This window comes from Pogoniulus pusillus, chromosome 17 (assembly GCF_015220805.1).
Source record: "Pogoniulus pusillus isolate bPogPus1 chromosome 17, bPogPus1.pri, whole genome shotgun sequence".
Classification (NCBI taxonomy): Eukaryota; Metazoa; Chordata; class Aves; order Piciformes; family Lybiidae; genus Pogoniulus; species Pogoniulus pusillus.
In genome coordinates this window covers 11,022,558-11,039,455 of record NC_087280.1, presented here as the reverse complement: position 1 = coordinate 11,039,455, position 16,898 = coordinate 11,022,558, and the positions used below count along the sequence as shown (strand labels likewise).

The 16,898-nt window shown below is 39.7% G+C and overlaps 1 protein-coding gene across 2 annotated transcripts in view; it reads right to left on the bottom strand.

The window, feature by feature from the left end:
* The window catches only part of GLDN (gliomedin), an 83,930-nt gene that overhangs the window by 18,799 nt on the left and 48,233 nt on the right, over window positions 1–16,898 (bottom strand). The window contains exon 1 of one of the 2 annotated variants that reach the window (XM_064157629.1): window positions 2,181–2,555. The exons of the other annotated variant lie outside the window; for it this stretch is intronic. Coding sequence (XP_064013699.1) covers window positions 2,181–2,492 — 312 coding nt within the window. The 5' untranslated portion in view covers window positions 2,493–2,555. Of the gene's footprint in view, window positions 1–2,180; window positions 2,556–16,898 lie in introns of those variants that run through there. 2 annotated transcript variants of the gene reach the window in all.

The window sequence follows — 16,898 nt, the reverse complement described above, 5'->3', positions numbered from 1 at the left end:
GAGAGGGGACGGCGCTTGATTCTAAGGATTTTTGTTCCCCTTGGGCAAGTGGGTCTGCACATAGTTACATACTCCTCTGAGCAGCAGCCAGAATGAAAAATATTTGATTGAAATTTTGAAAGAACAAAAAGCCACAAAAAAAGCTGCAAGCTACTCTGCAGGATATCTACACTTAAATGAAGCACATCACACACAGCAATATTCACAGTTGTGATTTAAATGAAGGAGCTGTACAAGTGAATAATCTCTCCTTACATGCTGTTAAAATATGCACCATATCACTTGGTGCTATTGGAGAGGGTAACAAAATTATTTTAATCCACACATTAAACCTAATGACAAGAGAACAACATATTTAACCATAGCAGTGGATAATGTGCCACCATCAGTATTATCTAGACAGTCAACAGCCACTAACGCACTAAGTCCAAGTACCCAACAGCAAATGGCATTTACAGAACCCCAGAGCCCTGCCAAGATCTGAATCTTCTCTCCAACAATTTTATTTGTGTATCCTTCAGACTCAATGAGCTGTAATTGCCAAACACAAAGATTATTTCTTAAAAGAAAGAGGAAAATGTTTTGACTAAGTGTTTTGATGAAGAGCTTGGATGCAAAACATTAAAAAAAATAATCACGTGGGAAAAAATTCACATGGCAGCAAATTACTGTTGGGTTTTTTCCCCCCAATTTTGGGTAGTATGTGTTTCTAGAAAGTAATTTACAGTTCCAGATTTGAAATAACTCTGATCAGTAAAGGTATCTTGAGAATTATAGCTAAAAATTGATGATTTACAGCCTACTTTTCTCTAGAAAAAAAAGGTTGGTTTTTTTTCTTGAATTGCCAAAAATCTTAAATGTGTAATATTCAATTATTTTTGACCATATTCAGTCAAAAAAAAAAAAGTTATTTTATAATAATGAAACATGTACTAAAAATTAAATGCACTAGTAAGATGCAGAGGGTCCAGTGAAAAATGTTACTGCTTAGGTAAATGGAACCAGAAACTAGAACTGAATATCCAAGATCTTTTGTGTTTGCCTCTCATTAAAAAAACATTCTTTGAATTGCCTATGTGTTGTACTGCAAATTCCAAATACAAAGCACAAGGACTTATATGGCCCAGCTGAAGTAAATTAAATACCTATATATATATATATATATATATACTCTAAACCACCAAACAACTGCATTATCAGAACTCTATGCTATGAACAACAAGCTTTACAATGACATTAGCTTAATATTGATGGGTTATCATTGTAATGGTTTATTAACCATGACACATTACCAAAAAGCTGTTTTCTGTAAGTTTAGAAACCAGTAATATTGGTTACATCAGTAAGAACTCGAGATTAACCTTTCCTGCTTCTTGGGGGCCTAGGCCTGCCATCCTTACTGGGACAGAATTTCCACTACATGTCTCTCAATAGTAATATTTTTCTTGCATTTCTTCTGACTCTGAAATTTAAAATCTTTCACTGAAGTGCAAAAAATGATGCAGTTTTGCCAGAGAAAGGACATGTAGTCCTCTCAACAGCCATCAAACTCTTAACACTTACTGAAAAGGCATGATCAATTTCAATGAAATGTGATGGTCAGCTAAGATGCAATACCTCACCTGGAGATGCTGAGCAATGGAAAATACATGGAAAGTTCATGATAGTGGTGCAGAGATTTAAAAACTGGAAGGTTGACATTATTTTGCAGCTACATTTTTTTTTGAAGTTTCATTAAATCCATGCTACTAACAACCAACTTGTCTATGTAACTATAATTTTAAAAGCTGAATTATAACATGTCAGCTATATGGCTCAGCATTTACAGATGACATCACGTTAGGCAACTGCTGTTTCTTAGTCGCTTTGTTCCCGAAGCATCAAGTAGGTTATTTTCACACAACATGGACCTTAGGTCAGCCCTGACAACACCAACGAGAGTATGGGGGTCGCATGTCCAGTGGACTCAACAGGCCGAAGCTGGGATAAGCCTCGCATCGACAGTCCCCAAGGCCATCGAGGCTGGCACCAAAGGCCATCGCCGTCGTCACCCTTCCGTCTGAGCCCCGGCTCAGAAAAGAAAAGCCCTGGCGCCAGCCTTCCGTAAGCAAAGCACCCCGGAGGGCAGCCGTAGGCGGTGCCCGCCCCCAGCCCCGCCGGGACGGGCGCTTCCGCCCTACCGGCACCATGGAGTAGGTCATCAGCATCAGCAGATCCTCGTTCTCGGCGCGGATGTGCCCACGGGCGCGCTCCCCGCGGCGGCTCCGCTTGCTGCGGGCGGCGAGGGGCTGCTGGCCGGCGCCGGTGGCACCCGGCAGGCTCCGGATGGAGCCGTTGGCCGTTGCGGGTCGCGCCGCCTCTAGCTCCCGCAGCGCCGCGCCCAGCTCCCGCCACTGTGCCAGCAAGAAGAGCGTCCCGGCTGCGCTGAGCGCCGAGAGCAGCCCCACGGCGGCCAGCAGACATGGCAGTGCCCGCCCGCCCGCCGCCTCCATCGCCGCGGCTCCCTGCGGACCGGCGAGCAGGAAGGCAGGGATTTATGCACCCCTCTCCGTGCCCTGGGGCGCTGCCTGGGCGGAGGGGAGTGGCGGCGACTGGCCGGCAGTCTCTGGCTACAGGCAGCCCAGCAGCCGCCTCTACGCGCCCACACCTGCGCCTGGCACGTCAGGGGCATGTCGCCCGCTCCCAGCAATGAGCTGGACGGAGACGGGACGCTACCGTTAGTCATTTCCAGAGGGAAATAAATGGCCGGGGCAACCCTTAAGCTGCCGCTGCCTGTAGCCACGACATAATTTTAGACGACTCAAATCGCGTGTCACTTTTTCCAGGTACCAAGAGTCATATTAACTTTATCCCCCAAAGCTATGCTGCGGGCAGCAAATGATACCGCACAGTAAAAATCCCCTCTACACACCGCTCTTACTGTGCAGCCCATAGGAGCACTTCGCTATCTCAAGAACATGCCGTGTCATTCATAATGCTCTTCACCTGTTGCTTTAGGTGTTGAAGCACAGCTTCTTCCAAGTTACTTCTACCAACCCTTCTGTGACAATATTTTTAATATAACAAGTTTTGTTCCAAACTAATTCATAGTAAATAACATTAATCATCCAAATTTTCACTGCTGCATGGAACAGCAAAATTTGACCAAACATGAAGATTTCATGACAAATACGAAAGTTACCAAACTCAGAACATTCTTTAGAAACAGTATTTTAAAGCTGAGGGAGCTGGAGAGGGACCTGGGCGTGCTGGTGGATAACAAGTTATCCATGAGACAGCAGTGTGCCCCTGTGGCCAAGAAGGCCAATGGGATCTTAGGGTGTATTAGGAAGAGTGTGTCCAGCAGATCAAGGGAGGTTCTTTTTCCCATCTACTCTGCCCTGGTGAGACCTCGTCTTGAATACTGTGTTCAGTTTTGGACTCCCCAGTTTAGGATGGACAGGGATCTGCTGGAGAGGGTCCTGCAGATGGCTATGATGATGATTAGGGGACTGGAGGGCATGCCATATGAGGAGAGGCTGAGGGACTCGGGACTTTCTTAGTCTGGAGAAGAGAAGACTGAGAGGGGATTTAATAAATGTTTATAAACATCTGAGGGCTGGTCAGGAGGGGGGACAGGCTCTTTTCGCTTGCTCCCTGGGATAGAACAAGGAGCAATGGGTGTAAGTTGCAGCAAAAGAGGTTCCACCTCAACACAAGGAGGAACTTCTTTACTGTAAGCATCACAGAGCACTGGAACAGTCTCCCCAGAGTGATTGTGGAGTCTCCTTCTCTGGACACTTTCAAGGCCTGTCTGGATGAGTTCCTCTGTGATCTGTGCTAGATTGTGTGGTCCTGCTCTGGCAGGGAGGTTAGACTCGATGATCTCCTTGGGTCCATTCCAACCCCTAACATCCTGTGATCCTGTGTGATTCTGTGATGTTTTCATTTCAAAGACAAAGCAGTTGTGCTTTCTTACATTGTTGTGTACAGGGTTAACCCTCGAGGGAGAGTGACCTTGAACCTGACCCTAGGTGGTCTTGACCCCTCCCCAGGTGTGGGTCTGAACACCACGAGGTGATTCACAGTTAGCCCACTCACCCTTGCTGTCTAAAGATCTATTAAAAAGCAGGGGGGGAAACTTCCTTTTCTCTCTCTCTCTCTGTTCCCTGCCTCCCTGCTTACCAGCATCACCATCCTGTTCCTGGTTCTCTTTGTTTTACCACGTGGCCATCACCAACGAGACAGAAAACCCACCGCCATCAAAAATCTAGGTGTATTTACATGTTCTGTATCTTGTTTTCCCTTCCCTATGCCTTTGTTTATTCCCTACCTCATATATACCTTTAATTTGTTGTTAAGCTTTTCTTTTAACTTCCAAATCTGAGTGAGATTATTTATTTGGGTGTGCTTACGTTTCCTCTCTCTACATCTAATCCCTTTCTTTTGGGAAAGAAGGGGGAAGAGAGAAGGGCACTCTATAAATTGTTATTGGTTCTATCAAATATATTTGAGTCTCTGGGAATTTAAATTAGAACTGAGACATGTTGCTACATCAAATCAGTCTCAAGAAATTCACACCTTTTGAATGCCAAGTGTCCTACAAGAAAATGTTCGTGATGCTAACTTTGTGTCAGTGTCAGTTCTCTGCAACTTCTCGGGTACAACACTTTGTCTCTATTTTAACTACACCATTGACCTGTAACTCACACTAACCCCACAGTGCACTGAGGGGTGAATATTACGTCAAATCAAATTTGAGGTTAAAACGTGCAGTTCTGCTGTAGTTGGTTAAACCCAGTAGAGAAGCCAAGACAGGAAATCAACCCCATCATAGTAAAGATCTCACCTCTGAAAATTACTACAAAAAGCATTAACTGGTGTCCTGAGGTATGACACTGGAGACTCTTTCCTTCTGAAACTGTTATGATGGGTTTAGATAGAGCAAGGATAAAGCAGAAGGACCAAACAATATTCCATCTTGTTTCACAATGAGAGACCAAACAAAAGAAAATCATTATATATTCAAAGGTGTAAGGCATACCAGCACAGAATTATCAAATCGTTTGGGTTAAAGGCCATCTAGTTCAACCTCCACTGCAGGGACATCTTCAACTAGAGCAGGTTGCTCAGAGCCCTGTCCAACCTGACCTTGAGTATTTCCAGGGATGTGGCTTCTGGCATCTCACTGAACCTATGCCAGTGCTTCATAACCCTCAGTGTATAAAATGTATTCATTACATCTAGTCTGAATCTCCCTTCTTCTAGTATAAATTTATCACCTCTTGTCCTGTCACACCAGGCCCTGCTAAAAAGACTGTCCCTATCTTTCTTTTAACATCCCCTCTAAGTATTGAAAGGCCTTAATAAGGTCTCTCTGGAGCTTTCTCTTCTGCAGGGTGAACAACTCCAACTCTCTCAGCCTCTCCTCTCAGAAGAGGTGTTTCAGCCCTCACATCACTTTTGTGACCTCCTTTGTGTCTGCTCCAACAATGCTAATCAATTTCTCAAAATTCTGAACAGGTGTCTTATCACTTCATAACCTTCAAAGTCTGCTCTTATGTGCAGTAATACAGGATCATGGGCATCTCCCTGGTAGCTCACACATACTGTAAATATACACAAAATGCCTTTCCTACCCTGTACACTAGACAATTTTTTTTTTGGGGGGGGTGGGAAATATCTGTTACTCAAATACTTCTCCCTTATGGCCTAGGAACTATCTCAGATCTCCTCTGGTTGGCCAGTTTCTGCTATGTCACACTAAGTTTTTCAGCTTTCTGTGTTTTACAGAACAAGGCTGGGAATCTATTGCCTCAGGTTGGTATTTCAGAAAGCCAGTACACTATTTACAACTTAATATGACTAATTAAAAACTCAACCAAACCAATAAACTAACAAACCCAAACAAAAAAAATCATAACCCATTGACGGAACAGCAACTTCATTATCTGATTCTGTTTATATTCCCACTACTGGCCTCAATGAAATGTTCACCAAAAATAATATCTTTGGAGTTTAAATTACAGCTTGAGTTTTTTACCATATTGTTGCAGATAATCCATCTTATGTAAGAGTACTAAAACCACACAGATGTGCATAGCTTTTAGCAGGATGAACAGTCATAGGACGTGTTCCATCAATAAAATATTGACATTAAAGAATAATAACCAAACCAAATACGTAAAAACCTCATGAAAAATCACTTCTGAGGCTTTGACAGATGATTCTAAAATTATCACCCAAGTTCTACTTATATGTGAATAGTCTTTCTGATGTCAGTGAAGATTACAAGAATCGATTACAAGAATAATTTTTTACTCTGTCATTGATATCCTAGCTCATCATAGCAGTGCATTTCTGAGCTTTGCTTGCAGTATTAATCTTGTGAAGGAAAAAATGAAAAAAGAAATATGACCTTGCATAGAAATTTCCAGAAGACATTATATCTTAAGCAAGTTTAGTTCATAATTTCATAGGTGTAATAAAACTAGTGTCTATCATAACAGCAAACTAAAGCTTTCTTTCTGAGAACATAAATAGAAGTGCACTCCTGAGATTACAGAGCATAACAAACAGCAATTCTTCATCTTTAGTATCCAATTCACAGCATAATGATTGAGTAAAAAGAGAGTAATAATCATGAGCTATCATTTGGAGAATAACAGAAGCAATACAGCACTCATGTCCCCATCTGTCTAATTTTGCAGAACTTTCTTTGCATTATAATCAAAAAGACATTGAACATTGTTCGTGGCAGGGGGGGGGAAGGAAAAAAGAGGCTGAGGGCCTTTGGATCACTGTGAACATCCAGTCCAAAGCTGTGGTATGGAACCCACTTAGTTGTCAGAGTTGCAGGATTCTTTCTCAGGTTGTTAATTGCTCCAAAGCTGCTACCTATATACTACAGATGATGTGGTAGGCTGTGCAGTACTGTGTTTGATTTGCTTGGACACAGTTTCACCTCTGTCAAGGAACTGCCCTATTTTTGAAAGTCAGGAATCCATTCAAAGTGTAATTTTGTGGCAAAGGGGTACCCGAGCTCAGACTGCTTAGAAAGACGTATTAGCTACCTCAGTGGCAGAAGCAGTGGCCTTTCTCAGCTTTCTACTGAGTCTCTCCCCATACCATATAACCAGCACTTCAGCCAAATGTTTCCATATCCTCTCATCTTCTGCTACTGCCCCGTAATAAAATGTAATGCAGCTTCATGCTTGATGGCTATGTTCTTCTTCACAATTAAACACTGGTCATCAGCAAAGCAAATTAAAGGCTTGTGAATGCTTCTGAATTCTGGAAAATCTATTCCTGATCCCTTACCAAAAGGACATAAAAAATATGCTCAGTATCAATCTAAACTTACTTGAGGAAAGTATCACAGTATCACCAAGGTTGGAAGAGACCTCTCAGATCATCAAGTCCAACCCTTTACCACAGAGCTCAAGGCTAGACCATGGCACCAAGTGCCACGTCCAGTCTTGCCTTGAAGTGCCCCAGGGACGACGACTCCACCACCTCCCCGGGCAGCCCATTCCAGTGTCCAATGACTCTCTCAGTGAAGAACTTTCTCCTCACCTTGAGCCTAAATCTCCCCTGGCGCAGCCTGAGGCTGTGTCCTCTTGTTCTGGTGCTGGCCACCTGAGAGAAGAGAGCAACCTCCCCCTGGCCACAACCACCCCTCAGGTAGTTGTAGACAGCAATAAGGTCACCCCTGAGCCTCCTCTTCTCCAGGCTAAACAATCCCAGCTCCCTCAGCCTCTCCTCGTAGGGCTGTGCTCAAGGCCTCTCACCAGCCTCGTCGCCCTTCTCTGGACACACTCAAGCATCTCAATGTCCTTCCTAAACTGGGGGGCCCAGAACTGAACACAGTACTCAAGGTGTGGTCTAACCAGTGCAGAGTACAGGGGCAGAATGACCTCCCTGCTCCTGCTGACCACACCATTCCTGATGCAGGCCAGGATGCCACTGGCTCTCTTGGCCACCTGGGCACACTGCTGGCTCATGTTCAGGCGGATATCAATCAGCACCCCCAGATCCCTCTCTGTCTGGCTGCTCTCCAGCCACTCTGACCCCAGCCTGTATCTCTGCATGGGGTTGTTGTGGCCAAAGTGCAGCACCCTGCACTTGGAGCTATTGAATGCCATCCCACTGGCCTCTGCCCATCTGTCCAGGCAGTCAAGGTCCCGCTGCAGAGCCCTTCTGCCCTCCAACCCAGTCACATCTGCCCCCAGCTTAGTGTCATCAGCAAACTTGCTGATGACTGACTCGATGCCCTCATCCAGATCATCTATGAAGATATTAAAGAGGATGTTGTCCTATATACCTGTCATTTTTTTTTTCATGTAGGCAGATCGCTAGCAGACAGCACTTCAATTATTTCCTGACATTTTAGAATGTCTCTAAAGCATGTCCTAAGACAAATGTGCATCATAACAGGCATCCAGTGAGACAAGGCATACAATGATGTAAATTTGCCCATGTTATATGGGAACCAGAAAGGAACTATCAATATAAATGAGTTGCAGATATGACATCACAGTCATATTGTTCACAACTCTAGCTTAGTCATACAGTTGAAATAAACTGTCACAAGATAAAACAGAGCTTTACCACAAGAGGTATTTTTATATTTTTACATCGTGTATAATAAAGAATATCACTTGATTACTCTGAGCCTGAGCCTGTATTAAGATGGTGTCACACTTAACTAGTGCTCCCTATGATGTTTTACTTTACAAAAACTATTACTGAAATTTCTTAGTCAGTGCTTTTCAGTAAGTTTCTTGTGTTTCCCTTGTAGATACTGATAGCTCTTGCAACTGTTCATTGTGGCCATACTCAGAAAGGCATGCCATAATAAAAGCTATAAATGCCTTTTGAATTCATTTGTGTTTTCTCTTCTCAAACCATGTGATACACTAGCAGCCAAGCAGCTGCAGAGTTCCTCCATCCAAATCAGAGTTGCAATTCAATATTGGCACTGAAACCAACATTGTTTCTATAGCAGAGACTTAGCTTTAAAATATTAAAATACTTCTGATCACATGCAAAAAGAAAGGCTTGATTTTGAGATTCATATTAGGTCCTGTCTATTCATGTTTGTGAAAAAATGGAATATGTAGGTTTGAAATGTCTTTGCAATAACCTTAGGTCAGAGCCACAAGAGCAGACATACAGCGATTCAGACTACAATGTGCTCCATGATTAACCTCACGCCACAGAATTACTTAAGACTCATATTAGTGACAGGCACCAGAGTCCAACCCACTCCATCTCTGCACATACATTCCACACATATTCTAGCATCTTAGATACACAGGATTGTCTTTCAATAAAATAAATAAACAAACAAACAAACAAACAAACAAATAAATAGAACCTAAGAATTAGCAGAACATTAAATATATGGAAAATAGTATAAGTCTGATAATTTCATATCAGAGGATATAAAGTATTCTCACAGAAGAAGCCTTGGATGCTAATATAGAATACTGCAGAAAGATTAATGCAATTAGTTTTGTGTATCAACCTGCAGTGAAAGGTATAAATTGGAAGCAAGGTGTGAGGGATTATTTTTTCATTGCTATACTTTGAGAGAAAGATTTAGTCATTTACTAGTTCCATCAACTGGATGGGCCCTAAACAAATGTGTGTTATTACCAAACCAGCAGCAAATTATAAAAACAAACAAATAAACAAAACTTACAGATTGGACAGTACTGCAAGAGGTGAGTTGGAATTGCTAGCTAATGCATAGCAAATGCTATATGAAAAAGCAGGAGCTATACTCCAACCTCTTTAAGCTTCCATTGTGTTTCAGTGGCACAAAAATATATAGCCCTGTAATGAACCAGCACATACACCTTAAATACCACCTCTGATTTCAAGGAATACCCACAAGAATAAATAAATCAATGAAGGACAAAGGCTGTACCACCTGTTAGTTTGGAATATTAATTCCTAATGATAAATCACAAATTAAGCCAAAGTGGTATTTAAAACTCAAATCTCGTAAATATCTACAAGTTGTGCAGCACAAAGAGTACTGTTCAATGGCATTAGCAGAATCTGTAGTTGTCTTTGAATGAACATTCAGTAATCTTGGAGGAAGATGCCTTAGAGATGCATCATTAGGGCACTGGCAGCTAAAGACTATTTTCCCAGAAAACTGCTCAGAAGTCCTCCAACACATGTGTTAGGAAAGAAAAAAAAAGTCAAAGCTGAATCATAGACAAAGATGACTTCAGGATCAAAGCCAAACAGAACAATCCAAGCACCATGGCTACAACCACCTATTCATAATTCAAACTATGGGAATAAAAGCAACTGATCAAAACATGTGACAAATGATAAGCAGCCCAGCAGATCTATCATGTCTTTATAACACTACTGGAATCTGAAAAGAATGAACTGGGAAAATCCACAGATAGCTACCCTTGAAAAATAGTCCTTGCCTTTTGCAAAGTATCCCACAGTTCAGAAAAGAATCAAAGGAAGAGAAAGAAACTCCATGAGCACCCCAAAATTCATCCAAGACTCCTGAATATTTATGATCCAATCTAACAGTCTATCACAGAGCTGATTAAAGCTATCTGTATCTCTTAGTAATTTTCAGCCTGAAAATGTTGAATATGAACAGTATTCCATCTTGTTTCTCCTTGTTTCTGTCATTCATTTTACTTCCCATTTTAATTCAAAGGGAATTAAAACTATTTTGGTCTATTTGAGCATTTTTAATGTATTAATATCATATATACATGCACCAGAAATAGAGATCATAAGAGTATTTATAAAGCCAAGAGAAATAGCAGTATATAATCTGCTTAAGAAATCACACGAGAAGTTTCAAATCATTGATTTACTGCAGGTATCTACAACTTCCAGAAAACTGAACACAGTAATGACCCCAAAGCCAGCTGCAAAACAAATTCACCAGCTGCACTGCGATAATTTATAAATGGAAACAATGACAATGTGGTCTCAGAACTCACAAGAAAAATAACTTCTAGCCATGTTAGTCAGATTATTACAGATGCTATATATATCAACTCGAGTCAAAATCACAGAGTATGTTCTTTAAGGTCCAGATAATGAAACACATTAAAGATGCAGAAGCATAACTGAGAGGTAACAGAAGAACTGTATTATAGAGAGCATCAAATTAATGCACCAGGATGACATTAAGAACAGCTGTTTAAAAGCAATTCAAATTAATCTATTTTCATATTTGAAGTCTACTAATAACCAGGAATTTGATCTTCTTCAGACAGAAAAGTCATAGTTCCTTTCAGCTCCCAACTACCTATTCACAAATAATGACTAAAAAAATAAAATAAAATGCTAAAACACATATATTGCCACTTACAGATAAGCATGGAAACTAAGTGGCCACAGAGACTTCTACCTGAGAACAAGATGAATCACATCCTAGGAATTAACTACGTTTTCTCTACTGCTGACAAAGCAAGTCCAGAAGACAGGGTTAGACATATACATCTGAAGTTAAGGAAAAGTAATCATACCCATAGCAGCATTTGCCTTCAGGGAAATCAGGATACTATGATAAACCTTATTCACATATCTTTCCTAGCAGATTGTCTCTATTTCAAAGGTTTTATAATCCCATATCAAGTCATAATACAGTAGAAATAGAACCCAGGAAAACCAGCAATAGATGAAGTCCTTAAATACTAGATTACAATGATTATTATTATAAGATTACACTTGACATTTTTAAAATAAATTAACTAGATGCACAATTTTCAGGAAAGCTGCACATAACTCACTAATTGAATGTGCACAGAGAAACTTGTATTGTGAGTACTTTGCTTTATTTAGGAAGAAAGGCTTGAAGACACTGAAGTTTTTCCACAGGGAAGAGTAGAAAATATGCAAGTCTGTGCAGCTCTCAAAATGGCACATGGCTATGACACAACATTCAGATTGTTCTGGGAATACAGGATGGAGGGGGCACTGTGGCAGAATACTTAGTTCCTTTACAGGCATTGTAGCTACAGCCCACGTTAACAAGCAAGCCTTTCAGAACATTCCAAGTCTGGGAATAACCCCCTCAGATTGCACTGTCTGAATTTATGTTCCTTGTGTCTCCACTTTTAAAGACCTGAAGATATCACAAAAGAATAAGAAATAACAGAAATCATGCCTCAAGAATTAGATTTTTTCTAAACAAGTGGATCAAGCAGGAAAGACTTTTAAGAAAAGAGTAATTTTATCAGAGTTCTGAATGTGCATGACTGAATGCTACAAGACTGCAATCTCAGCTAAAGGGCTGATCATCTGCACCTTCTGCAGATCCTCTTGTAAAGGAAGAGGTCAGGACTAAAAATGAGATATAACAGTATTCTTGATAGCTGAAAGAGGTTGTATCAGTAGGTACATTTTATATTAGAGGCAACACCAACAGAATATTTGTGCAGCTGAGCTCAAACTTCTTCACTATACCCATTTTTTACTACATGGTTTTAGCCTTAAAACATTTTCTGCTATGTCACCTGTACTGTGCTACTCAGTGTTTCCATAAGAGAGGAAGAAGAGAGATAAGCACAGCAATCAGACTTAGTTCAGCATTTCCACAATCAAGATGTGAAATTGATGTATTTAAAGTTGAACAAAAAATTGTAAACTAAGGCTTTAATTACAGGATAAAAGCAACAGGCACAGCAACTTTTCATTAACTTGTGTGGTATTTTTTTATCCATACACCATTTCAAAATGTTTGCTTCTTGTATTTGCCAAAACAGCACAAATAGGAAAAAAATCATAATTTTATGAGATACTGGTCAGTCACAAATCACTTCATAACTTGGATTGATGCATAGGAAAATTTATATAACAAGGAAAAAAAACCACACACACACACACACAAAAAAAAAAACCAAACACCAACATTTAAGTCCTGTGCACAGAAAATGCTTTTGCAAACCTGCTATTCCTCCAAGCAGTACCATAGTTATAAAGCAGGTATAGAGAGGCTACTCTGTGAACCCTCTCCACTTCAGAGCTTGTGCAGCCAAGGCTGTCTTGACAGAGAAATCAATACCATTAGCAAAATAACTGTATCACTTGAAGAGCAGTTTAGAGGATTCAGAACAACTAGAAGTGGTTAGAAGCATTTTCATTTGATCATTGCATACCTTCTTTCCAAGTTAAACTTGACTTCTACTGAGTGTTTTAATTCTACTAAGAAAATGCCTGCAGCACCTTCAGCATTGAGTTCTGTAAGCACTCATGACTGTGGTGACTGCTTGGGATTATATACACTAGAGGTTTGGCTATACTTTTTTTTAAGCAAAAGCTTAACATTTTTGGTTTGAACTTTTGGTGGAAAGCATCCCATTGTAAACAATGATAACAAGTACTTGTACAGCACACATATTACTTGAATTAAAACAGAAAAATGGAGGAAGTGTTTCAGAAGTTCAATAGAACTTACTCTGCCTCTGTGAATGCACATTCAAGTGCAAGTTATTTATTGCTTTTATTGAAGTCATCACATGAGAGGATGCAGTACAAAATCTGCAAAGACATGGGGGGGGGGGGGGGGGGGAAGGAAAAAAAGAAACCCTAAAAAATTATTTAGCTTTCAAAGAAGACTAGCAATCTGAAGACTCATCTTAAGCTACTCTGAAGAGCCTGCACTTCTTTCATGACAAGGGAACAGACTGTTTCACAAAGCACCTTTCCCCGTGCCCCAAGAAGCTACTCTCAAATTAGCCTTATATCGATGGACAAAGAAAGTCTGAGATAGCCCTCACTAATTCCTGCATATCAAGGACAAAGAAGTCTCCACATACCTTTTCCTTTTTCTCACCAGCTGAAATATCAAGAAGGAAAAAAAAAAAAAAGAAAAGGTTGAACAGCTAACAAGCTGAAACTGTAGATGCTCAGATACTTAATAAAGAGTTAGCTTTAGATAGCACATCCATGACCTGTGTCTCTAATACTTCATTTCAGCTGCCTTTTCCTGTGAGAAGAACACACTGTCCCCATCTTCAAAATAAGTAGTACTTCTCAAATTAACAAGTGTAGTCTACCATAGTCTGAAGATCTGAACTTAGGTAGGCAGGCTAACAGGAGAAAAATATCCATTTTGATCTTCACTAATAGTTTTTTTTTATGCTGTTCTACCAACCTGATGTGGATGGAATCAGAAAACTTATTTGGGGAGGAGTCAAGAAGATGCAGTTTAATTTTATTACAAGGTTTAAATCATCTTAGTAGGCAAGAACAGTGCAATAAGAGCTCTTCAATGCCTATTTCAAAAGGAAATACCTCCTATCACCCCACTTTTACCTCCCCTTCACGTTTTGTGTGCACACTGCAGCAAAATGCAGGCACCACAATAGTGTAACTCTGTACAAATACACAATCCCTCCATTATCCATCCCTTCCCTCTTTCCTACCACACCATTTTCCTTCAAAAGCTTTCCATTAGTTTTTTAGCCTTTTCTAAACTACAATATATGGGCGGTGGTAGGGGGGAAAAAAGCTGTTTTGATGTTAACTGTCATAAACACGGGGAATACAACAAAATACTATTAAAAATTACCAGTAAGTCAAACTTTTCAAAGTCGGAAAAATATGTCAAAATTATCTTCTCATTCATCAAACAAAAGATTCCATTAACATGACAGTTTATAGCAACGTAGTAAGAAAGACTCCACAGGTCAGAATTTTTGTGTGGACTAGCACCCTGATTTAACACTGGAGAAGCAGCCTACCATCTCCTCATCATTATACTGTAGCTTCAGAAAGGTTTTTATGTCTTTGGTGGCCTGACAATTGCCAGCTCCTACAGACAAGTATGACCAAATAAACATTCCGTTTTTCTTTTCAAGTATTTCTAAAAGATTTATCAATTAATGCCATCATTAGTCCCTTTATAGAAGGGCTGCTACATATTTGTCAAAATATTCCAATGTTGAGTCCAAAATAGTGCTCAGTTTATGCAATAGCAATTGAAGTAGACAGTTCTCAAGTAACAGCACTGGTGAGGAGAAGGCTCTGGGAAGAGCATTCTGCATCCTTTTCCCCCAAAAGTCTATTGTAAATTATTTAGGAAAAAAAATACCCCGCCTTATTTTGATGGTATAAAAAGGAACTTTGTTCATTCAGTGAATGCCTACTCAGGCTCTGAAGAATTTGTAGTATTCAACCATAGATCTTTGTAGTGAACAACAAGTCCAATCATTCTGGTTGCATTATACAAAGTTCCGGGAATTCTTTGGCACGAAACAACTTAAATATATTTTCTATGGCATATGGAAATAATGTTTGATTTAAAGATATATCCCACAGAAGTCAGACTTGACAAAACCTGGTTTTACTATAAACAAGCATTTTTGCATTAATTTAACCCATTATTAGCACCCAACTTCCCTCAATTTTTAAGGTAGGCTTACAAATTAAGAACAGACATTACATCTTTTTGAAATAAAGTATTTTTAACACTTTCAGAAGATCAGGTACTATGCTGGTCATCATTCTGACCAGTTTTAAAATGCAGGACAAAATGGAATTATTTACTGAAGTTCTGCCCATTTCTGCTTGTGCTGTAGACAAGTCTCTGCATAATAAATAGATATGGAAGAGTGTGTGCACATGGAAAAAGAACAAGAGCTCAGTTCTCAGACTGAAATTACGTTGGCTTCTGGTTGTGTAAGCTCTGTATCTTCAATGAAGTTGTAGTAATGCTGGAAGCATTTCCATGTGAATTGAGTCTTTATTCACCCAAAACTGTCTGTATTATTTATTTACTTACTTTAAGAAAGCCTTTTCAAAAGAAATTTCACATTCAATAAAATTCTAGGTCTCTTCCATCCTTCTCTGAAGTAAAAATATGCTATCACTGGAACTATTGTATATAACTCTTAAATACCACTTGTTCCAAGTGAGATCATAGTCCTTTAGATATGACTTTTTTACCCATTAGAAGAGTTTTCAAATTAAAAATGCTATAATTTGTTTTATTCATTCCTTTTAAATACTAATGCTAAAGCCTCAAGTGAATTCAGAAAAAGAATTAAAACATTTTACCAGAATCTTTTATACTTGTGGCTTGACAGTGAAAGACAAAGATGCATAGTGCCTTGCTGCCAGAGGATATCACATGGCCTTGCTGAAAACAGACTTTCTAAACAGATTTTCTCAACTTGAGAACATTAAACCAAAAAAGAAGTGATTTTGACCTATTTCACAAAACAGTCTATTTGGACTCATGGGGTAAATTTAAAGAGGAGGAAACTGAGTCAGCTAAGGATTTCCCATAGCGGAAACAGAAAACCCAAGACTTCATTTGGTGTTTCAAAACAGTAAATAATAGATATGAGTACCTTATTCATACTTCTGTGTTAGTCTCATCTTTCAGTAGCATCGTCACCTTTTCCTGTAGATGTTTACTCGTTATTTTAATGTTTCTTGTCATTGCTTAATGCAGTTCTTTGAAACACTGTGTTTTTGTAAGTTAAGTTTGTTCAAGTTGCCCAAGACTGCAGAAAGAGAGAAAAAAGGGGGAAAAAAAGGTAATCATCACAAAGCAAAGTAAATAACCTTTAGTTTATATAGTAATTCTGAAGAGCTATCAAACCAACTGGGAATATAAAGCAAATGGGACATATGAAAATATATCTACATTATTCCACCATCTGTGCAGGATTGTATTTTAGAAAGGCTATTGACAACTTTGGGCATCCCAATTTTAGAATAAAACTTTTGGGCTTCTCTTCTGTTGGAAGTTAAAAGTACACATAGATATGCTAGGGAAAGAATATAATTTCTGCTAATTGCACCTCCAGTTGAATGACGAGTCTCTTTTCTTAATACTGAGAGCCAAATCTAATTGTAAACTTTTGTTTACTTTTCTGTTTGATTTTCCAGTTACTCATCTAAATAACATTAGG